Source organism: Rhineura floridana, chromosome 9 (assembly GCF_030035675.1).
Source record: "Rhineura floridana isolate rRhiFlo1 chromosome 9, rRhiFlo1.hap2, whole genome shotgun sequence".
Taxonomy (NCBI): Eukaryota; Metazoa; Chordata; class Lepidosauria; order Squamata; family Rhineuridae; genus Rhineura; species Rhineura floridana.
Genome location: NC_084488.1, coordinates 119,322,551 through 119,347,697, shown reverse-complemented (window position 1 = coordinate 119,347,697; position 25,147 = coordinate 119,322,551). Strand labels below are relative to the sequence as shown.

General features: G+C 45.0%; 1 protein-coding gene across 1 annotated transcript in view; it reads right to left on the bottom strand.

The window, feature by feature from the left end:
- Positions 1 to 19,598, bottom strand: part of ADRA1D (adrenoceptor alpha 1D) — an 88,805-nt gene extending 69,207 nt beyond the window's left edge. Inside the window, exon 1 of the mRNA XM_061583457.1 lies at positions 17,094 to 19,598. Coding sequence (XP_061439441.1) covers positions 17,094 to 18,045 — 952 coding nt within the window. The 5' untranslated portion in view covers positions 18,046 to 19,598. The remainder of the gene's footprint in view (positions 1 to 17,093) is intronic.
- Positions 19,599 to 25,147: the final 5,549 nt, after the last annotated feature.

Genomic DNA, 25,147 nt, shown 5'->3' with positions numbered 1-25,147 from the left:
TGTTTCTAGTAGCCACTGATACCCTTCTCTTCCCTGATTTTGTCTTAATCCTCTCTTAGAGCCATCCAAGTTGGTCGCCATCACAGCTTTTTGTGGGAGCAAATTCAGAAACAACAGACAACACATTTCAAATGTGAACTTTACCATGTTTGGGTGGCTTTACACAAACCATAACCTGCTGTCTCCACAGCTCGTCTATTATATCAGGGAACAATTTTGCCCTAAGGCCTGGTGCCCTCCAGATGTTTCTGGACTATGATTCCCATCAGCCTCAGCCAGCACAACAACCAGGTTGGGGAAGGCTAGCCTAAGGTGCTTCCAGCACTTAGGAAAAGTAGTAGCATGCCTTATTAGATGCGCCTTGAAAAACTGCCTCCCTGTCCAAAGCTTTCTACCATATTTCTCCATTTCTTGGCTCGCTGGGGTGTAATCAGGAATTAATACACCATGCGATGTCCCCAGATTTAATTTAATTGCTCCCTGCCAGAGTGGAAGGCTCAGTGTTAAAACATTTTAAAGGGGACATTCTGTTTCCAAAGCGCATGGCAACACACGGCTTTGATGGAGAGCTATATTTCATCAGGCACAATGCCTTCATCAAATAAAAGTTCCTATTTAGCTGGCAGGCTGTAAATTCAGGCTGTTTAGCCATCCCAAATCCGTCTATTTCTGTAACAATGCTTGGCATTAAGAGACAGCATATATTCATGGTGGAGAACAGCCTCATAATTAATACTCTGCAGGCACAATCACTTTCATGTCTCAGAAGCTGTGTTGTTTATCATCCTGACCTTTTCTTTTTTTTTTCCTGGGGTGGGTGGGAAGAAATTAGTGTTTTGGACAATTCTATTTGGTCCTGTAGAGTCAATTCAAAAACAAACAGAATAGCAGACAGGTAAGCAAGAGAGGGATCAGAAGCTCGATCACCAGGCACAGCCCCCTTCTTAAAAGGATATTAACCTGTCTTGTGTTAGGCCAGCTCATTAATTATATTACTTGGTTGGGGATGGATGGGCCCTGCTGGGCTTTTACCAGCATGGTGGAGCAGAGGGCAGAGAAGCACTCTTGTCTCTTTGAGGTCTCAGAATTCTTTTATTTTTCACCATTTTCTCTCCATTTGGAGGGAAATGTCTAAATTAGGGTTGGGGAACCTCAGGACTGGTGGCCAAACGCATACCTCTCTACCTTTTTAAAAATATTTTGAAGTGTTTTTTGTGCCTTTCTTTGCCGCCGTAGGCTCCTGCTGGGAGGAAGGACAGGATATAAATCAAATAATATAAATAAATAAATAAATCTGGCCCTTGGGTCTCCCTGAGCCATGCCCCTTGCCTAGCCACACCCTCTCCCCCAGGCCACATCCTTCACAAATCCTGCTTCATGCTTGAGTGTTTTCACTTGGCTAGGATGTGTCCTTGAGCTCTCACAGTGCTTTTTGAATGCCTCGACAGTGGACAAAGAGAGGTGTGAGAGTGCGAGTATAGAACCTAGCCTACTGTACAAGAGTGGTTTTTTTTTTTTTAAAAAAACCTCTTGCCCTGCCTGTCACAAAAGTATGTGACCCCTGGGAGGTTGTTTAAAAGGGATGGTGGTCTTTGCATTGAAAAAAGGTTCTAACATCTCCGGTCCAACATCTCTCCCAGTTTGGGGGTGGGTCTGGTGATGGGAAGGGCTTAGGATCTTTCTTGGCCTTCCTCTGCAACATCTACTTGTTGGCTGTACCAATGTCAGAACTCTGATTAGGGTTGGACAGAGCTCCAGATGGGCCAGTAAGGTTGGAGAGGGAGACTCTGACACAAGGTCTCCTTCTCTGATGTTGAAGCTCTGTCTCCAGCTTCAAAGACATCCCGTGGCTCCGAGGATTCTCTCCCAGGGACTGTAGGATGCCTCTTTAAATATTCTCACTTATATTTTAGTGTGGCAGCACCTATGCTTTAGAACTCCCTGCTTATTGACATCAGGCAGGCACCTCTGCTGTACTCTTTCCAGTGCCTACTTAAAACATTTTTGTTTAGGCAAGCCTACCCAGACATGTAGAAGTTACAAATGCTTTAATTTGTTTTAGCTAGTTGTTTATCTCAGGTTTTGAATGTTTTTAAATACCTGCTTTTAACTGTCTTTTATTGATAATTTTAATTTTTTTTGTAAAGTGCATTGAGGTTTTATTATAATCAAGCAGTATGTACATTTTGTTAAATAAATAAACTGAGTTTGAGAGGAAAGAAGATGGGGTTGTTTTTAAAAAGCGAATCCTCTCACTGCTGAAGGGCACAGAATTCAAGGTGGTATGCACACCGTACGGAAGGGAGAGGCAAGAGAGCCTGCTTACACCCTTCCTTGCCCAAATGCTGCCCATTGTGTTACTCATGAGGATACCAGACACCATCACCATGTGATGACAGTGTGGTGTAGTGGTTAAAGTGTCATGCTGGGACCTGCGAGTCCAGACTTGGCTATGAAGCTCACTGGATGACCTTGGGCCAGCCACTATATCTTCCAGCCTATCCTACCTCACAGGGTTGTTGCGAGGGTAAAATTGGGAAGGGGAGAGCCATGTTTGCATACCACCTTGAGCTCCTTGGAGGAAAGGTGTGATAAAAAAGTAATCATAAATAAATAAATAAATCACAAGAGTCCGCCCAACATCCATTGTCTATAGCCAGGCCCTACGATACAACTGCATCTGTTGATCATCAGACAGAGATTTACAACTAAAAAACATTCCCCAGGCATTCCTCAGAGTACAATACCCATCCAATGAAGTGCAAAGATAGATCAACAAGGCCAGATTGGTACCCAGGAGAAATCTATAACAGGACAGACAGACCTAAGAGAGAAAATGATAGAAAAGCACCACTTGTTGCCGCTTACCAGCTTCCAGGTTAAAGCCCACTCAAATGTATTGCCAGTTATCTACAACTAGGGATGGGGGAGGGGAGAAATTCAATTCAGTTGGAAGCTGAATCTATCAAATTTGCACTTTTTGAAACAATATGAGAACCAAAACACAGTCATCCTTTGAAATTTAGTTATCTGAATTTTGTGTTGCAGTTCTCCAATCAATCAGCGCTTACAAAAATGTATATGTTAGGTAAACATGTGAATAAAAATGAATATATTAGTGAAAATAACATATGCAAATGTGTATTATTAGAAGAAATTGCTCCCAGAAGTGTTCACATTAGTCAACAGTACATACAAAAATCTGTGGATTACGGGAAATTTGTGCTAAAATGCTGAAGAATTTTCATGAGGATTTTTTTGTAACCCCACCCAAATTGTTGCAGAAATGTGGAGAACTGAATTTAAGAATGAAAAAAAAAAACCCCATGAAACTGGCAGATGCTTCCATCCTTATCTACAATGCTGTTCCCCTCTCATAGGCCTTGCTTGGTAGGCCTTTACTTGCTTACAGACAGCTGCAGCAAAACAGCTACTCACCAGCAATAACAGGCCATACAACAGAGAGATAGACACAGGGACCAGACTGTGTGGCAGGCCCTGATACCAGCTCTGTCCAGGTGTTCCATTCTGGCAATGCTGCTACAGGAACTAATCGTGTAATTCACAACATCCGGGGTACATTCACCTGACCATCTTACAATGTGCCAGTTCAGACACCAATAAGTGTGTATTTCTTTTTGTCAACCCGTATTTGATCTTATTGTAATTTTGTATGTTATATTTTCATAGAATCATAGAATCTTAGAGTTGGAAGGGGTCTATAAGGCCATCAAGCCCACCCCCTGCTCAATGCAAGAATCCAAATCAAAGCATCCCCGACAGATGGCTGTCCAGCTGCCTCTTGAATGCCTCCAGTGTCGGAGAGCCCAATATCTCTCTAGGGAATTGGTTCCATTGTCGTATGGCTCTAACAGTTGGAAGCTTTTCCTGATGTTCAGCCGAAATCTGGCTTCCTGCAACTTGAGCCCATTATTCTGTGTCCTGCACTCTGGGACGATCGAGAAGAGATCCCGGCCCTCCTTTGTGTGGCAACCTTTCAAGTACTAGAAGAGTGCTATCATATCTCCCTTAGTCTTCTCTTCTCCAGGCTAACATGCCCAGTTCTTTCAGTCTCTCCTCACAGGGCTTTGTTTCCACCCCCCTGATCATCCTTGTTGCCTTCCTCTGAACGTGAACCTTTTTATGAAAATGTGGCCTATAAATATTTAAATAATGGTTCCCACTATTGCACAGGCTGAGCATCAGGGGTCCAGTTGATAACCCAGTTAGGCAGCATTCCAAGCTACAGCTGGGACATGAATCGCTACCTCAAGACTCCCTATGGGAGTCTCCCAAAGCCTGGAGATCCTTTCCTGTGCCATCGCCTGCCAAAGTTGTGACAACAGCAGCATCCTGCCTAACAATGCACTTGCCCTTGCTATGGAAAAGGCAGAAACCGTACAACCCTAGGCCAATGTGGGTCTAAGTAAAGTTCCTTTCTGGACCTCTCAACCAGCGGCCAATGCAGGTCACAGTAAGGGTTAGCAGGAGTGGATGGCATCCAAAGAGGCAGAGGTGGGAAAACAAGGGGGGAACCCCAGGATGTCAAAAGGAAAAAAACATAGATGATGGAGTTCCAAATGGATTTAATAATTTTTTTTTTAAAGAAATGTGCCCAACGCGTTTCGGCTAGACAAATCTCAGCCTTCGTCACGGGGTACCAAATGTGGAATCTATGAAGTCATTCAATAGTCAGAAAATATCTGACTGCATCCAGTTGTATATTTTTTGACTGTTGAATGACTTCATAGATTCCACATTTGGTACCCCCTGACGAAGGCTGAGATTTGTCTAGCCGAAACGCGTTGGGCACATTTTTTAAAAAAATTAAATCCATTTGGAACTTCATCATCTACATTTTTTCCTTTTGACATCCTGGGGTTCCCCCCTCCTTTTCTCACCTCGGTCACAGTAAAGGACCTGAACTGAAGGAGGGGGGGCAGGTCCACAGTGAGGGTGCCTATCAGTGGAGACTGGTGGCTCCAATGTCAGTGGGGAAGTGAATCCACTCCAGGCTTTAGTCCAAACTTTCAAGGAGCTGCCCAACGTGTTGAACCTGCTTTGGGAATAGATGTCAGCGCCTTGGACAGCTCCTTGAAAGTTTGGGCTAAAACCCAAAGTGGATTTGCTGCCCCACTGACTTTGGGGCCACCAGTCTCCACAGGTGCTTATATATAAGCTGGTAAGCCCCACTCCCTGTGGAGACCTTGATAACTGTGTGCGGTTCCTGAGAAGCTCCCCATAATCTTGTGAACCCCCCAGGAAGTCCTGTGAGACAAAAGTTTGCAAAAGGCCGTCATGCCGAAGAGTGAGTTCCTCTGGAAGAGAGACAGAGAAGAATCCCCTTCAGATGTTTTCCCTGACACGTTCACTACATGCATGGTGTGGGGATTATGGCTGCTGTTATCACTCTGAACCTCCATGCATCCAGCAGAATTGCATTTGGCACCGCGCCTGAGTAGCAGACTCAGAGAAACGTTGCTTGTGCACCGGTTGAGCCAGGAAGCAAGGAGGCGTTGGCAGTGAGAATTGAGGAAACATGCCGGTGTCAGCCATTTAATAGGACTGGGTGGAATCTGATTGGGCCGTTTGTGTCACCTGATCCTTGCTGAGCTCGTAGCTGCAATATCACCTCCTGGCCATCCACCATGATGGTGCTAGCATGGCGATGCAGAAAGAGAAGTGTCCAAGAGACCCGGAGGGGAAGTAGCGGCACAACTGATTTGGCACATACCCATTCTCTCACTGCCAGTCGTATCAGCCTCGTTCCCTCCCCCCCTGCAAGCTCAGATCCCTCAATCTTTATTCCAGAGAGGTAAACGCTGAGTCATGTCCGCTGAGCTGGACTGCATAAAAATAGCCAAGTCACTTTTATCTCTTTTCTATCAGATAAAAATGTCTCCGTTAAATATATCCCAGGGAATGTGAAATGAACCAATAAAGATTCTGGAGAACCTTGCTTTCCCCAGTTTGTTTTTTAACTAAAAGCTTACATAGCCTGGAGTTACCAGATGTTTGGTGGACACTCTGCCCGTGTTCAGAGTAGGGAACGGCCCACCTTATAGCTTCCTCAGAGATTTACAAGGGTTTCTAGGAATTTAAGCACAGGAATCTGCATAATTAAGGAGCAGTCCATTGATACTGGCATCTGCTCAGAGCTTGGAAGATTACTTTTAAAAAGTAATAAATTACAGTTACAATTACATGGCCCCCCAAAAGTAGTAATTACTCTTAAAATTGCAATTGTTCTGAAAGTAACTGATTATGTTTTCTCAAAAGCAATCGCTACAATTACATTTCAGTTACTTTTTTAAAAAAAGCCTCAAGGTGGTGGCCTTGGCTGCTGCACATCTAAGTAGCCTAAAACAACTTTAAAAATAAACACACACATACAGAGGTAGTAGGATAATTCCTTTTATCCATAAGATAGCAATGGTGGCCTCTCTGCTGGTAAGGGTGGTGGGGAGGGAAGCAGAGGCCACTACTCAGATCTTTGCACGTCAAACCAAGTGCAACCCCCCCACTCAGCCAGCCAGCACAATCTCTCTCACTTAACCACCTCCCAGACTCTGCCCTGCCACCAACTAAGGGACGCTCACCCAAGCAAACATTTCCCCTGAGATGCAAAAAAGGTAGAAAAAAATGCAAATGCAGCACTGTAGCCAGACAGGGTGGTGGAGGCCACTTTGTGTGCCAAGTGCATGCACAGTATTCACACACACACACACACACACACACACACACACTGTCATCTTTCACCTCCACACTTCTTTATCTCCATTCTGCTGCCCCCTTCCTTCTCCTCTATCCATGTTCTTGCCCTCCGGCTCCTTTTTCCCCTCCCCTCCATTCTTTACCATCACCATCCATTTTTTTAAACAATTGTTTTCTCCACTCCACCCGTCTCGCTCTCCCCCTCCCCCCTCATCAGCTCCTCAACACCCACAGAGCACGAGGGAAGAGCGACGCTGCACAGAAGCCCAGTTTGAGGCACATGATTTTCATCCACAAATCAGAGGAGCAGAAGACTTACCTGCTTTCCCCCAAGTAATGCCCCAAAGTAATGCTGGAAACATTACAATTACACCTCAAAAGTAATAAAACTACTCCTGTTACAATCAAAATGTAAAGGAATTACCCACTTGTTCATCAAAAAAATAATGAATTACAAGTAATTTATTTGTAACAAATTACTTCCAAGCTCTGCATCTGCTTAATGTGTGTCTTCACTATAAATTTTGCCACCAATCTCCTCTGCCTTCTCTTTAATTCCTCCAAGTTAAAACCTGGCTGGCCATTGTGAGAACAGGATGCTGGACTATTGGCCTGATCCAGCAAGCTCTTCTGATGTTCTCAAAGCTCCCTTGCAGCTAGAAAAATTGTGCAACGGGGAGAAAGTTAAGCAAAATTATGATACATCTCTTTTGCAGTCTGAAATCATGCAGTCCAGAAGTCTAGAGCCTCAGTTTGCATCTTCTTCTGCTTAAGGTATAGATCAACTCTAACACTCAAGCACCCTAACCATGCTCGCCCTGCCACTGGTGATTATATATATCTGGCTTGTAAAGGAATTGGAATTGCCTATTGGTAAAACAGACATGGAAGCTTCTGTAAACTGGATGAAAAACACTGAATCCAGGAGAAAGGTAATCCTGTCCCTGATGTGCTGGTTTGCTTCATGCAGGGTAGGTACCTATTAGGAACGGAAAGATCTGTCCACTTTGGTTCTCTCAGTTTCTCATTTTTCCAATCTTAAATTCAGTTCTTCCCACTTCTGCAGCAATTTGCAATTTAAAAAAAAAACAATCCATGAAAATTCTCCAGCATTTTAGTGTGAATATCTCCTAACAGGTAGTTTTGTAGGCAGTTTTGACAAAGACACACCGTTTTTGCAAGCCATTCCTCATCATCTAAAGCATTTCTGTATGCTATTTTCACTCATATATTCATTTGTATGTATATTTTCTCCTAATATATGCATTTTTGTAAATATTGTTGCATTGGCGATCTGCATCACAAAATTCTAATAAATGCGAATTTCTAAGGATAGCTGTGGTTCGGTTCTCATATTGATTCGGAAATTGAGAATTTGATCAATTCTGCTTGAAATGCAAACTGAATTAAAAAATCTCACCCATCCCCTGTACCTATACATAGGAACATAGGAAGCTGAGTCAGACCAGTGGTCCCTCTAGACCAGGATTGTCTACACTGACTGGCAGTGGCTTTCTTGAGCATTTTCAAGCCCTACCTGGAGATGCCGGGGACTGAACCTGGGACCTTCTGCATGCAAAGCAGATGATCTGCCACTGAGCTACGGCCCTTCCCAAGTGAGGTGGATGAATTCTATGAACTGTACCAGTTCAGAAAGCAGTTAGGGCATTGCATTTTTGAATGGAGAAACTCCCTGAATGCAGACAACTAGAACAGCAGGGAGAAAGGTTTAGCCCTGAAATGCTAGCTTATTACATGCCAGGATCATTCAAATACTACCACCCACCTGCAATTTGAAGTGCTATGGTCTGAAACTCTATCCCCTTGTCTGAGTTTGATATAGATTGTCTCACTTTTCTTCAGGCCATATTGTTACAGATAAGCAGGTGGCTGGGGTCACATTTCCCTTTTATAGGCTAAGGGACTTCTTTGCAGAGCTTGGAAAAGTTACTTTTTTGAACTACAACTCCCATCAGCCCCAGCCAGCATGGCCACTGGATTGGGCTGATGGGAACTGTAGTTCAAAAAAGTAACTTTTCCAAGCTCTGATTCTTTGTAAGGCTGATATCAACGTGTGGCTCCAAAACACAAAGGCGTGAGACTGGGTGTGTCAAGAGTCATACAGCACAGGCAACCAGCTCATTACGTGACTCCATTCAGGGTTAATCTGAATGATGATTGTTACACGCATTGTTTCACAGGTACGCTGAGCATTCCTTCCCGTGCAAGGACAGAAATATTTAACCCCTATACCAGGAAGGGAAAAAGAGATTGCCGTTTAATCAGCATTTCCTCCCTTGTTGAGCAAACAGTTTTTCCAAATTGCCTCATTAGCCACACAAACTTGTTCTGATTAATCGCATAGGTACTTCTTGACGACTGCATCATGACGCATGGGCATCTGCAGAGTTGGGAGCAAGGTGCCTGCTTAGTACTAGCACCCACACCCCTTCCTTCAAAGCAGGGTGGCTGATGATGCTGACTTAGCCTTCACAGGTGGTAGTACTAACCTTTCCATGAAAAACACCCCAAAATATTCTGCAAACTTTCCAAATAGCTCAGTTCTCCCTCCTTCTCTCACCCCCCTTTATTCTTTTGCTATGTGGTAGTTGTTGCAGTCCGTCTTCTTTCCTGCACCTGCTAGGCAGCGCATGCCAAGCCCTGGGTCAGCGGAGAGAGCTCCATGTTGTGGCTCCTCCCAGAAACTGGGATGTGGCTGGTAAGGGGAGGAGCCTCAGCATAGACCCCACCCTCCTGGCTTAAGAACATATGAAGCTGCCTCATACCGAATCAGTCCATTGGTTCATCTAGCTGAGTATGTCTCCAGTGACCTACAGAGGCTCTCCAGGGTTTCAGATGGGAAAGTCCCAGCCCTACCTGGAGATATCAGGGATTGAACCTGGGACCTTCTGCGTGCAAGGCAGATGCTCGGCCACTGAGCTACACCCCTTTCCACAGGCTTACAACTTGTCATGTTATCCCTGGTGATGGGAAGAGGTCTGGTCCTTCAGTGCCCCTACATTGCCTGTGTGACCTAATCAGGAAATCTTCTCGAGGTCTATTTGCTCATTGCATAGACTGAAGTGGGTGAGTGCTTCCTCTTTCAACAAGCCTTTTAAGTAGAGACCTTTTACCAGTTTATGCCTGTGTTGGAATTGCTTTTTAATATGTTTTTAAAGCTTTTTTAAAAAAATAAAAAAATGTTTTTAAAGCTTTTTCTTAAAAGATGCTTTTGAAGATGCTTTGTTTTACTAGGTTTTTAAGGATGTTTTGTTGTAATATATTTTAAAGTCTGTTTTAGAGTGTTTTTAGTGCTTTTGTTTGCCAACCTGGGCTTCTACTGGGAGGAAGGGTGGGATATAAATCTAATAAGTAAATATACAAATAATAAATGTAGCATCTATGAATGCTTCTGTGCATAAAAAAACTCTCTGCATGCAGAAAACTGAAATATATGCCCAGAAGAAGTGCTAGTTTACTACATGCAGGGATCATTCCAAAATGACAGTTGGTGCTAGTTTACTACATGCAGGGATCATTCCAATATTTTATTTATTTATTTATTTATTATTTGATTTATATCCTGCCCTTCCTCCCAGCAGGAGCCCAGGGCGGCAATATTGACCACTCACCTGCAATCTGAAGTGGAATATTCCAAAATTTCTACCATCAGTGTCTACCACTTCATGATGAGCAACACTTTGTTGGGTTCAGGCTTCTTTTATAGATAGTCCTCTCCCCTCCTGCTTAACCCAATCCTTATATTTTTATCCTTTAAACCTATTGCTGCTTTTACTATCATCAATGGACAAGATGAATAATCGTTGCCCCTTTTCTATCAACAAACCATGAGGATTAGAATCTTGCATACAAAAAAAGAAAAATTGAAAGAAAGAGAGGCCAGATCTCAGAAGCTCAGGAGGTAGTGGCCTGGGAGAGGGCATTCCCTGTGGTGGCCCCTAAGTTGTGGAACTCCTTCCCCACCAAGGTGCATTCAACAACTTTGCTGTATAGTTTTAGGTGAATGCACCTCTTCACCCTGGCCTTTGACACCTGAGAGGTACATTTTTAGGACCTATCCTATTTTGTGATTTTAGGTTGTTTTTAATTGTTTTTAATGCTGTATTTCAAATTTGTTGTAACCTGCCCTGGGAACTCCAGGTGAAGGGTGGGTAAATGTTCATCATCATCATCATCATCATCATGTTTTTTCCAGCCTGCTTCTACAGCTTTTACAGGATTCATCACAATACTCTATAGAAGCAAAACAGTTTTGCATTGGGTGCAGAATTCAGCATCTAAAGAACCTTCACTTTAATTTTTTTAACCCCCTCAAGTTTGTAGCCCCTGTAGATGCAAAAACAAACAAACAAAAACTGTGAAGATGAGGGTTGACTGAGGGGGATAGGTTCAAATCTGTGTGGGTAATGCCTGGTGAAATCTCACAAGCCAGAAGAAATGCTGCACAGGATTTCTAGTCGTCGGAGCAGAGTCTCAGTACAGTGCATACCTTTTGGCTCTCCCCAAGATTAAATTGCACAATGGAGACATTCATAAGGAAATTACCCTGATTACATTTTATCTAGAAATACAGGGTAGAAATGCTGGAAATGAATAGTATATAAAGATTCAAACATAAGAATAGCCAGAGGCCTATCTAATCCAGCATCCTGTTCTCACAGTAGCCATCCAGAAGTCTATTCTGGGAAGTCCACAAACAGGGCAGCACTCACGCCGCTTATGTTCCCCAGACACTGGTATTCAGAGGACATACTGCCTCTGATGGGGTTGCCAGGTTCAGGGCCTTGAAAGATACAGAAGACCTCTTGGAGGCCGGGCCTACCAAGAGGTCTTCTGTATCTTTAAAAGTTGTGCAGGGGAAGGGAGAATTCCACCTTGTGGGTTTTCCCGTTACAGTGTTGCAAGAACACCTGCACTTGGCTGACTTTCTCTTCTCCTAAAGCAGTGGTTCCCAACCTGGGGGCCAGGACCCCCAGGGGGTCCGTGAAGTAATCCAGAGGGGGCCGTGAACAGTAAAGAAATGAGTTATTTATTAATTTTTTAAAAAAGATCTGCACTCCCTGGATGCTATCTGGTCCCTACTGCCGCTGCAGATGACACCTCCCCCTAGCTTCAAACAAGAGGGGAGGCCTTTTCTGAAGCTCCAGAGCGTCTTTCAGGCACACTAAGGGCAGGCATCTGCCTATAAAATACATGGCAGATGCCAAAGGAGGCTGAGGATGGAGCTACCAGGAAGAAGAGGGGATTACTATCACTGATTCCCGTCTCCTTGCACTGCCGCTACTGGCAACGCCCTTGCTTAGAATGAGAGGAGAGGGCTTCTTGTGAAGCAAAAAGAAGCAAGCCTGCAAAGAAAGGCTGCTTTCCCCTTTCCTTCCTGGCAGCCAGCCTGCCTCCCTGGGGGGAGGGGGTCACAAAACATTTTAAGCTTATAAAGGGGGTCCCGTACTCATAAAGGTTGGGAACCACTGTCCTAAAGATACAGGATCAGTCTCAGGCCCTGAGCCTGGCAACCCTAGCCTCTGACACTGAAGGTAGAACATACTCTCATGGCTAGTAGCCATTGATAGCCCTGTACTCCATGAATTTGTCTAATCTTCTCTTAAAGCCTTCCAAGCTGGAGTCCATCACTGCTTCTTGTGGGAGCAAATTCCATAGTTTAACCATGCATTGCGTGAAGAAGTATTTTCTTTTGTTTGTCCTGATCCTTCCAACATTCAGCTTCATTGGATGACCCCAAGTTCTAGTTTTATAAGAGAACTTAAACTTTTCCTTATCCACTTTTCTATGCAGTGCAAATTTTATACACTTTGATCACATCCCTTCCTTAAAATGTAAATGTACTGCCTTCAAGTCGATTCAGACTTATGGCGACCCTGTGAATAGGGTTTTCATGAGGCTGAGAAGCAGTGACTGGCCCAAGGTCACCCAGTGAGCTTCATGGCTATGTGGGGATTTGAACCCTGGTCTCCCAGGTTGTAGTCCAACACCTTAACCACTACACCACACTGGCTCTCATCCCTTCCTTACTCGTATGTTTTTTCTAAACTTAATAGCTCTGGATCTTGTTCCTCCTAAGGGAGTTGCTCCAGTCCCTGGTTCATTTTGGTTGCCCTTTTCTTCACCATGTACATCACTTTAGAATCTAAGAGTGTAAAAACAGTCCTGGTGGATTCAGAGCAAAGATCAATTTGCCCAGTATTCTTGATCCTATGTTGGCCAATTAGGTACCCCCAGGAAGTCTCTGAGAAAGGACATGAAGGGTAAATAATAATGATAATGATAAGTAGTAGTAGTAGTAGTAGTAGTTATATCCCACCCAGTAGGAGCCCAGGGCAGCAAACAAAAACGCTAAAAACACTATAAAACATCATACAAACATAAATTAAAATATATTAAAACAAAACATATTTTAAAAAATATTAAAACAAAACATCTTTAAAAACTTATATATATATATATAAATAGCTTTAGAAACATCTTAAAAAGCAATTCCAACACAGACACAGACTGGGATAAGGTCTCTACTTAAAAGGCTTGTTGACAGAGGAAGGTCTTCAGCAGGTGCCAAAAAGATAACAGGGATGGTGTCTGTCTTAATATTTAAAGGGAGGGAAGACCATAAGTTCAGATCTGTGGCTTACTTTATGGAATCAATCCATCTCTTGTTTGGCCTTCCTCTTTTTCTACTTCCTTCTGTTTTTCCCAGCATTATTGCTTTTCTAGTGAATCATATAAATTCATATCATATAAATCATATAAATAATCATATAAATTGTAATAAATGCTCAATAAAAACTGGACATTATCTAACCATTGCATAAGCAAATTAAGGTGAATGCTCAATAAGCAGGTTGTTTGGAGAAGTCCCTAGTCCAGACAGATGCCTCTGGGAAGCTTAGGAGTAAGGGCCACTGAGAGTGTTCCTGTCTCTAGAGGCATGCCAGCTTTGGTCATGGAAATTCCATTTAGCTATCAAGAAGCTTCTGTGGGTGTAGCAAGGGTGGATCTGGTAGGCAGAGCTTTGCACAGGTGGATCTGGTGGCAGGTATGGGCCTGGCTTGGCCGGGTTTTTGGAGGCATCGTCCTGACAGTTGAAACCAGCTCCAAACTGTTGTAGCTTTGCGGAGTGAATGTTTATGATTCATATCAACAAATCAGCAGCCTGTCTCTGTACCAAACTGCCCTGAGTAAGAATGTACGATCACCACTTTGCTAAACAGGAAGAGGGAAATGCCTCACTGCCGTCTTCCACAGGGCCAGCCCACCTCCACACAAGCAGCTCAAATAGCTGTTTGGGAAGGGGGCAGCGAATACTTGCGGAGGTACAAAAAACCCGGTTGCAATCCAAGAGGTGCATCCCAGTGGATCCTTTGCAAAGGGGAACTCTGGGCACCCTCTTGGATCTTCTTGCAACTGAGTGCCTTGTGTCCCAGCGTCCTTTGGATCACTGCGAAGGATCTTGGGAGACCCACCTTCTGCTGTGCAGTGCAGCCGCTTGGGTCAGCAAACTGCTGTGGTCCACTCCCCTTTCCTCATGTGGTTAAAACATCAAGGGGTTCCAGCTCCAATGCAGATTTGGTTGGGGCTGTTTCCAAATAAATGTGGTCAGCCGGAGGCTTCTGACCAATGCTGCACAAGAATGCTTTGCTCCAGACAGAGCATCATCTCCTGTCTGTATCACGGTTCTGCCACACAAATGAGAGGAAGAGATAGAGCTCAGTAGCAGTAGCTTGCTTTGCATGCAGAAGGTCCCAGTCCATCCCTGCAATCTCCAGGTAGGACTGGGAAAGTTTCCCTGCCTGAAACCCTGGAGGGTTGCTGCCCGTCAGTGTAGACAATACTGAGTTAAATGGACCAATGGGTTGACTCAGTTTAAGGCAGCTTCCTAAGTGCTTTTCAAATAGAGGCTGGAAGTTAGAGGTTGGATGCCACTTTAGTCTTCCCTTAGCTATATGATCAGGCTTAAAATCTGCACTTGTAGTCAGTTAGTTGACAGTCACTGGTACTCTGTAGTACATTTACCATTCATGTCACAGAATCCTAGAGTGCTTGGCTTTCCTTTTCTCAAATATATGGTGCATTGTAACATCAGAAAAATAGATATAAATTTGTATGTTTATTTATGTTTGTATGGTGCATTGTTACTATGAGAAATCAATATACATTTTTATAAGCAATTGGGGCTTGGTGTTGCTTGCCTTGTTTACTTGCAACCTCATACAAACATTTTAAATAAATTGCGGATACCATGGACTGTGAAAAAGACAAATAATTCGGTGTTATAACAAAGTAAACCAGAACTGTCACTAGAAGCTAAAACGATGAAACTGATGTTATCATACTTTGGACACACAATAGAAGACATGATTCACTAGAAAAGACAATAATGCTGGGAAAAACAGAAGGGAGTAGAAAAAGAGGAATGCCAAACAAGAGATGGATTGATTACATAATGGAAGCCACAGACCTAAACTTACAAGATCTGAACAGGATGGTCATGACAGATGACCAACTTTTCAACTTGTTCATTAATGACCTAGAATTAGGAGTGAGCAGTGAAGTGGCCAAGTTTGCTGACGACACTAAATTGTTCAGGGTTGTTAAAACAAAGAGGGATTGCGAAGAGCTCCAAAAAGATCTCTCCAAACTGAGTGAATGGGCGGAAAAATGGCAAATGAAATTCAATATAAACAAGTGTAAAATTATGCATATTGGAGCAAAAAATCTTAATTTCACATATACGCTCATGGGGTCTGAACTGGCGGTGACCGACCAGGAGAGAGACCTCGGGGTTGTGGTGGACAGCACGATGAAAATGTCGACCCAGTGTGCGGCAGCTGTGAAAAAGGCAAATTCCATGCTAGCAATAATTAGGAAAGGTATTGAAAATAAAACAGCCGATATCATAATGCCGTTGTATAAATCTATGGTGCGGCCGCATTTGGAATACTGTGTACAGTTCTGGTCGCCTCATCTCAGAAAGGATATTATAGAGTTGGAAAAGGTTCAGAAGAGGGCAACCAGAATGATCAAGGGGATGGAGCAACTCCCTTACGAGGAAAGGTTGCAGCATTTGGGGCTTTTTAGTTTAGACAAAAGGCGGGTCAGAGGAGACATGATAGAAGTGTATAAAATTATGCATGGCATTGAGAAAGTGGATAGAGAAAAGTTCTTCTCCCTCTCTCATAATACTAGAACTCGTGGACATTCAAAGAAGCTGAATGTTGGAAGATTCAGGACAGACAAAAGGAAGTACTTCTTTACTCAATGCATAGTTAAACTATGGAATTTGCTCCCACAAGATGCAGTAATGGCTACCAGCTTGGATGGCTTTAAAAGAAGATTAGACAAATTCATGGAGGACAGGGCTATCAATGGCTACTAGCCATGATGGCTGTGCTCTGCCACCCTAGTCAGAGGCAGCATGCTTCTGAAAACCAGTTGCCGGAAGCCTCAGGAGGGGAGAGTGTTCTTGCACTCGGGTCCTGCTTGCGGGCTTCCCCCAGGCACCTGGTAGGCCACTGTGAGAACAGGATGCTGGACTAGATGGGCCACTGGCCTGATCCAGCAGGCTCTTCTTATGTTCTTATGTTCAGATGCTCTTGGACGTCACTGATTCATAGGGTCTCCATAAGTCATAATCGACTTGAAGGCACATAACAACAACAAAATCTCATCCAGACTCTGAGCAATGATGTTCGGTAGGGTCACAACAACTTTGCAAGGCAGAGCATTCCTAGTCTCATTCAACAGATGAAGTGGCAAGATATAAAATGATAACGACTCTTCAGAAGCTGTTCAGGGTATCCATAGCTGAATTGGGATTCAATGCCAGATCTGTCAGGTTAACTGGGTGGCCCATATTGACTGACCATCATCCCCACTGCCAGACAATTTAAGTTGCTGAGGATTTTATTTCTAAGCAAACCTGGAACAGTAGTCTTAATGAGGTTGTAAAGCTGACCCTTCTCAATTAGGTGTAAAGCTGATCCAATTACCTTGATGAATAATTAGAATTCACCATTTATTAGCTGCATATGTAGATTGCCCTTCCTCCCAATGGAGCCCAGACCAATGTACAATAAAATGCAACAAACATATATATTATAAATAAGGCCTAACAATAACTAACATACTTGAAAATATAAATCTATAAAACTCAGAACCATGAAAACACACCGTATATAGAAATATAAAAATGAAGACAGATGTAATATAAAAAGAAAACTTGCACCACATGCTTAAGTGTGAAGACAGATGTAATATAAAAAGAGAACTTGTACCACAGACGTAATATAAAAAGAGAATTGCATCATATGAAAATCACACAAGTGATACCAAGATGTTATACTTACCAAAAGACAGTACGAAAAAGAATGGCAGCCAGCAGAGGATGAAAACCCCAACAACGATTGCCAGAGTTTTGGCAGCTTTCTTCTCCCTGGAGAACTTCAAGAGGCGTACGGAGAGAGAACTCCTGAAAGTGTGCCCTTTGCCCTTAGTGCTGGCAAGGGAGTCCTCAAGGACACTGCGGCAGTGGATCCTGAGCACCACTTCCATGGACTTGTTCCGCTCTTTCTTGACCCCGGCCTCTAAGCTCTTGGTGGTCCTCCTTGCCACCACGTAGATGTTGAAGTACATCACCAGGATGACCATGAGAGGCAAGTAGAAGGAGAAAAGGGAGGAGAAGATGGCATAGCCGGGCTCCATAGTTATGCTACAGGTTTGATCATTTTCAGGCGGCTCCTCCTTCCAGCCCAAGAGGGGCCCGATGGATATGACCATCGAAGAGAGCCAGACCACCACCAGGATGACAACAGCTTTCTTCTCGGTCATAATGGTGGGGTATTTGAGTGAGTATTTGACCCCAATGTACCTATCCACGGAGATGATGCAGAGGCTCATGATGGAAGCGGAGCAGCAGAGGACGTCCACCGCTGCCCAGATGTCGCAGAAGATGCGTCCGAAGATCCAGAGGTCCAAAACCTCCAAAGTGGCCGAGAAGGGCAACACGGTGGTGCTGAGGAGCAGGTCAGCAATGGCCAGGTTGATGATGAAGTAATTGGTCACCGTCTGCAAGTGACGGTTGCAGGCCACCGAGAGAATGACCAAGATGTTGCCCACAATGGCCGAGAGGATGAAGATGGCAAGGAAGACCCCCACCCCCACCGACTGCAGGCTCAGCCCCAGGGCCACGGAAGTGCTGTTGGAATCATCATCCCCTCCTGCCCAGGACCCATCGTCTCCCTCGCCCTCGCCCGTGTTGTTCCCATTCAAGGTGGCATTAATCCGGTCAGAGAAAGTCATTCTTTTTTAAAAAGGGCCAGCCTCCATTGGGGATGGGCTCAGTGTGACAGGGATGCTGAGGAGGAGAGGAGCCACAGGAATTTTGCTTCACTTCCTATGGCCAACACCACCTCAGCTCCTATCAGGATTTCTTTTTTTTTGGCTGCCCCCCTGGGATCTCCACCCTCTCAAGAGAAAAGTCTCGCTGGGTTTCTTTTGCACACCAGGAGGAGTTTCCTCCCACTTACGGCTCTCCTCCTCTGCAATCCTGGCTTTTAAAATGAAACAACAACACACACAGTCTATCCCTGCAAAGGTGGACCTCAACGTCACCCATCACCATCAGGGATGCTGTTCAGCAGCTACCCCTCTTCCCCACTATGCTGATCATTGACCTTAATCAAAGATTGATGGATGGATTGACTCCCCCCCCCACTACACACAGAGCGAGAGCGAGAGAGCGAGACAGCAGAATGCTCACGCAAAGGTGCTGGAGCCCACTTTCTCTGCCTCTCCTCCCTCAACAGACGCACAAAGCTTCTTGGGGTTCAGGGGGTGCCCTCTTTCATCTCTCCCCCCTTCCTTTTCTCTCCCACCTCTGGGTCCATGAGGGGTGCGTGCGCCGGACTCCTCTTCAGGCGACTCCCACGCCCCCTCAGCAAAAAGTATTATGACAGCCGAGCTCTCCAGTTCTTGTACCTCTCCAAATGTTGTTGGTGTGTGTTTTAAAAAAAGTCCTTTACAAAAAGGTCGAACAAAACCAAACACTCACTCCCCCGCCCCGAGAAAATGAAAATAATAACAACAACAATAAAACAAAAATCGGGGCTGGGGACGGGGCAAGAAAGAAATTCCTCCTCTTCCTTTCAAGAAGCCCTTTCCCTTTTCTGTCTTTCAAGCAGGCGTCCTTCATCCGGGAAGATGGGTTGGCCGCGGCTGCTTCGGGAAGGAAGACCGAGTTAGCCGCCAGCCTTGCCTCGTCAGTTTCAGAAGCCGGCTTGTCAATTTCACGGACATCCTTCCAGCTTGTCAGTCCGGACGGACGCGACGCAGGGGAAGGTGAGGCGGCACGGGGGGGGGGACGTGCGGAAGAGACGCCGGTGCCTCTGCAACGAGATCCAAGCCCTCCAATAGGAAGGAGAGAGAAGAAGAAGAAGTGGCGGGAGGGGGGCGGCGGCGGCGGAAGGAGAAAGAAAAGTAGCTGCCGTGCAGGAGTGTAAACTTTGCCTCCAGTTGCGCCGGCAAAAGCGGCGGAGGAGCGGAAGAGCTGCGCGCTACCCCGTCGCCGGGCTCGCCTCCCGAGCGCGATCTACGGCCGCCGCAGCCGAAAGCACCAAGGCGCCTTCTCAGACTCCTCCTAGAGGGTTGGGGACATTCTTCGGCCTGCGGCGGGGGCCGGAGGGGCTTTGCAAGTTTGGCAACGAGAAGTGGCGGCGGCTGGGAGGAAAAGGTTGGCCGGGCGAGCGGCGCAAAACGGCCGCGCGGGAGGGAGCCGTCGCGGACGCGAAGCGGGGCATCCTCGTTCTTCTTTGGAGGGACGGAGAAGAGAGCGCTCTGGATCGTCGTCGAGGGAAGGGAGGTCTTTTTTTTTTTTTTAACTGCTACCTAAAATAGCTCCATTGAAGGATTCCCAGTTCCTTAGCAAGGCGCCGGAGAGGCGCTAGGGGGCAGCAAAGGGCTGGAATTCCTTCGAAGACGGAGCTGCGCAAAAGCGCGTGTGGCGCTCCCGCTAGTCAGTCGCGGCCTCGCGGTGTTTATCCGAGGAGCCCTTATCCTGGGATGCTGATCGCCTCCTCGCGGCCCCCTCCAACCTGTTTTGAGTTGCTTTACGCGGGACGAATCGGGCCGATTTAAGCCTGTCGGCGGCTTCGCTAACAAACAGACATGTGTGCGCATTGCAAAAGGCAGATCCTGTAAGGCTGCAATCCGATTCATGTCTACTCAGAAGTAAGCTCCATTGAGTTCAATGGGACTTGCTCCCCGGTAATTGTGTATTGGATTACAGCCCAAGTGGGTCCTTCTTGTCGCCAGCTCACCGTGTCCAGCTGACCCGCACTCCCACAATCATTCAGATGGTTGTGTGAATGTGCCTTTATTCAGGGATAGTTAATATATATTCTGGAGTCCAGAAGTGCTGGTTTTTACTAGGGGCCTCTGATCCTCTTTCAACTGACCTCAGCCTCTCCTTTAAATTTAAATCCGTAAAGGATTTAAATGTGACAGTGGTCCGGTGGAGATCTCTCTCCCCTCTCCCCAAACATGCACTTTCTTTTACCCTGTACACAACCAGTCCAATGTTTGAAATGTCCTGAAAGTGAGTTGCCTTGTTATCAATTGCTCTTACTTCCAAGCAAACATAGGAACCTAAAGTTGGAGAGGTGTGCTTGGAGGTCATCTAGTCCAGCCCTATTAGCAATGCAGGATATTTAAGAGTAAGAGCATCCTGAGCAGGTTGCTGTCCAGCCTCTGCTTGAAGACCACCACCCAGGGAGATCCTTTGAATGTAAAGGTGGAGGGTTGTAGCTCAGGGGTACAGCATCCACCTTGCATGCAGAAGGTCCCAGGTTCAATCCCTGGCATCTCCAGGAGAGACTCCTGCCTAAACTCATGGAGAGCTGCTGCCAGTCAGTGTAGACAGTACTAACCTAGATGGACCAAAGGGTCTGACTTGGTATAAGGCATCTTCCTATGCCCTATGCAGCATCAGCAAGGTTGTTGCATCATGTGCCCTTGCCCCCACGCTAAAGGCATCAGCCCCCCCTCCCAGCCATCACTGAATAAACCCATGAATAAATAAATGGAAAGAGAATAAATAAATAAATTCTCAAAGGGCCCAAAATCTTTTATTGCTGCCCATCACGTTTCAGAAACAAAAACTGTTTCCTCAGCAGCAATCTAGTGAGACACAAAAGTGTACCTGGAAGCAGAATTTAAACACTGACAAAACAATGTTTTAAAATAAAAGAACAGGTAAGAACCACCAGTTTTGCACTGGAACAACGAAAGCTCCCTTGCACCTCCATTCACTGTTCCTATGACCTTCACGTCCCACTTGAACATTTGTCTTTAAACTGCATCGGGCCACAACAAAATGGCTTGGGCACTTTGAGAACGTTTTCTCTCTGGTCTAACACAGCCTCCCCCAACCTGGTGCCCTCCAGATGTTTTGAACTACAGTTCCCATCAGCCCCAGTTAATAAGGGTTGCTTGAGATAGGGGTGGGGAACCTCAGGCCCTGGGGGCTGAATGTGGCCCTCCAAGCCTACCTCTCCCTATCTGCTGGCCCTACTTTGCACCCCCCTTGAATGCTTTTGCCTGGCTCGGATGTGTCCTTAAACTCTGACAACACTGCTTCCTTCCTTGGATGGAAGACAGAGGGGTTCATGGTGAGTGTGTGTAGAAACGACCCTTCTGGGCAATGAATGTAAATGGACATTCATTGCTCTGCCCACTTGGGCCTCTGGCCCTGCCCACCACTGACATGTGACCCCTGGAAGGTGCACCAGAATGGAATGCGGCCTTTGGGCTGAAAAAGTTCCCCCAACCCTGTTCTAACAACTTGTGGCTGGTACTCCCAATCCAAGAACTGAGCGGGAGGCAATGCAGTCTCTTCCACGTTGCCTCCGCCGTCTCTTTCCCAAAGTCGGATCTCACAGGCACACTTTGACAAAGAGATAAGAGTTGGTTATATCATGTATCTGCTTGCGAGGGGCGTTGTCGTGGAGGAGTCCGTTTTTGCTTAAGAAGAAGGTTTTGTGGAAAATCAAAAGCCGAGCTTTGCGCTGTAACTTATAAACCATTTAGAAGGGGATTAATGATTTGTGTATCTTTCATTTTGAAAAGTGGGGGGTGAACAAAGCTCTTGGGACTATTCCTGTTACATTAAGCCCTGACAAAGGAGTCATGAGACTTCAGCGTGTCGAGGTACTCTGTGTAAACAAGGCTTTCTGATATTAAAGCCACATTTGATACTGTTTTGCTCTGAGTTTCCCCGCCTCCCTCCCCATCATAGATTTGTTTTGGTGTGTCTTCAGCCTGTCTTCTTATTACAATATTGTGGCTTGCCTTGCATAGCTGTGATGGTGCAATAAGAAAGTAAGAAAGTAAGAAGTGCCTGCTGGATCAGGCCAATGACCCAGCTAGTCCAGCAGTTAAGATCTAAAGTTCAAAATCAACCGTAACAGATGCAAATGTGTCTTACACAAAGTTAGGGTATGTAGTCATTATAATTACAATTTATACAAGATTTTTAAAGGTCTTTTAATACAAACAACAGCAAACATTAATACATACATATGAATTTTTTTAAAAAACAGAGTTGTCTCCTGAATCAAAAGTGCCTACGTATTTAGTCCATACTAATGAATGAATACACACTTCTACTATAGTGCTTTTGTAAAAGCTGCTGGTTATCTTGCTTGTAGATTTTAAATCTGTGCCTCAATGGAGCAAGATGCGTATATTGTGGCCAGACGCGTTTCGACTTGTGTGTCTTTATCAATAGCCTTTCAAACACATACTATAGGCACTTTTGATTCAGGAGACAATTCTGTTTTTTTAAAAAATTCATATGTATGTATTAATGTTTGCTATTGTTTGTATTAAAAAACCTTTAAAAATCTTGTATAAATTGTAATTGTAATGACCACATACCCTAACTTTGTGTAAGACACACCAGCTAGTCCAGCATCCTGTTCTCGCAGTGGCCAACCAGATGCCCGAAAAAGGAAAGTCCCACAAGCAGGACCTGAGTGCAAGAGCACTCTCCAAGTGGCATTCAGGAGCATGCTGCCTGTGACTGTGACGGCACAGCATAACTGCCATGGCTAGTAGCCATTGATAGCCTTCTCCTCCATGCATTTGTCTAATCCTCTTTTAAGGCCATCCAAGTTGGTGGCCATCACTGCCTCCTGTGGGGAACGAATTCCATGGTTTAACTTTGCACTGTGGGCTTCCTATTGCCTGCCCTGAATCTTCCAGCATTCCATGGGATGTCCACGAGTTCTAGGGTAAGAAGAAAGGGAGAGACACTTTTCTCCATCTACTTTCTCCATGTCACACATAGTTTTATACATTTCTATCATGTCACCTGTTACTTGCCTTTCCTCTAAATTGAGAGCCAGTGTGATGTAGTGGTTAAGGTGTTGGACTACGACGTGGGAGACCAGGGTTTGAATCCCCCTCTACTCTCAACTAAAAAGCCCTAAAAAGTCCCTGGCATATAGTGAGGTTTTCCTTTACTGCTTATGACCTTCATCTAGCATGATGCTAATCCTCCCCCCCCTCCCCCTGCTTTGCTAAGGATCACTGGGTTCCCCTCTAAAAAATCGTTTTGGATCCCAGAATAAGCTGGTTCCACTGTGCAATCTGGGCTTCAGTGAAAATAGAGCTTGGAATTTTCTCTGGGGGCATGTGCACTGAGGTTGTTGGCACACTAGGGGCCAATGATATAATTATTCATTGCATTGATTTATTTGAAAACATTGCTGTGTTACAGCAATGAATAGCATAAAGTCAACAATAAAATTTCATTCACAAAATGAGTGCAGAACATGCCACAAAACAGCAGATCAGCTTAAGAACATAAGAACATAAGAAGAGCCTGCTGGATCAGGCCAGTGGCCCATCTAGTCCAGCATCCTGTTCTCACAGTGACCAACCAGGTGCCTGGGGGAAGCCCGAAAGCAGGACCCGAGTGCAAGAACACTCTCCCCTCCTGAGGCTTCCGGCAACTGGTTTTCAGAAGCATGCTGCCTCTGACTAGGGTGGCAGAGCACAGCCATCATGGCTAGTAGCCATTGATAGCCCTGTCCTCCATGAATTTGTCTAATCTTCTTTTAAAGCCGTCCAAGCTGGTGGCCATTACTGCATCTTGTGGGAGCAAATTCCATAGTTTAACTATGCGCTGAGTAAAGAAGTACTTCCTTTTGTCTGTCCTGAATCTTCCAACATTCAGCTTCTTTGAATGTCCACGAGTTCTAGTATTATGAGAGAGGGAGAAGAACTTTTCTCTATCCACTTTCTCAATGCCATGCATAATTTTATACACTTCTATCATGTCTCCTCTGACCCGCCTTTTCTCTAAACTAAAAAGCCCCAAATGCTGCAACCTTTCCTCATAACGGAGTCGCTCCATCCCCTTGATCATTCTGGTTGCCCTCTTCTGAACCTTTTCCAACTCTATAATATCCTTTTTGAGATGAGGCGACCAGAACTGTACACAGTATTCCAAATGCGGCCGCACCATAGATTTATACAACAGCATTATGATATCGGCTGTTTTATTTTCAATACCTTTCCTAATTATCGCTAGCATGGAATTTGCCTTTTTCACAGCTGCCGCACACTGGGTCGACATTTTCATCGTGCTGTCCACTACAACCCCGAGGTCTCTCTCCTGGTCGGTCACCGCCAGTTCAGACCCCATGAGCGTATATGTGAAATTAAGATTTTTTGCTCCAATATGCATAATTTTACACTTGTTTATATTGAATTGCATTTGCAATTTTTCCGCCCATTCACTCAGTTTGGAGAGATCTTTTTGGAGCTCTTCGCAATCCCTTTTTGTTTTAACAACCCTGAACAATTTAGTGTCATCAGCAAACTTGGCCACTTCACTGCTCACTCCTAATTCTAGGTCATTAATGAACAAGTTGAAAAGTACAGGTCCCAATACCGATCCTTGAGGGCCTCCACTTTCTACAGCCCTCCATTGGGAGAACTGTCCGTTTATTCCTACTCTCTGCTTTCTGCTTCTTAACCAATTCCTTATCCACAAGAGGACCTCTCCTCTTATTCCATGACTGCTAAGCTTCCTCAGAAGCCTTTGGTGAGGTACCTTGTCAAACGCTTTTTCAAAGTCTAAGTACACTATGTCCACTGGATCACCTCTATCTATATGCTTGTTGACACTCTCAAAGAATTCTAATAGATTACTGAGACAGGACTTTCCCTTGCAGAAGCCATGCTGGCTCTGCTTCAGCAAGGCTTGTTCTTCTATGTGCTTAGTTAATCTAGCTTTAATAATACTTTCTACCAGTTTTCCAGGGACAGAAGTTAAGCTAACTGGCCTGTAATTTCCGGGATCCCCTCTGGATCCCTTTTTGAAGATTGGCGTTACATT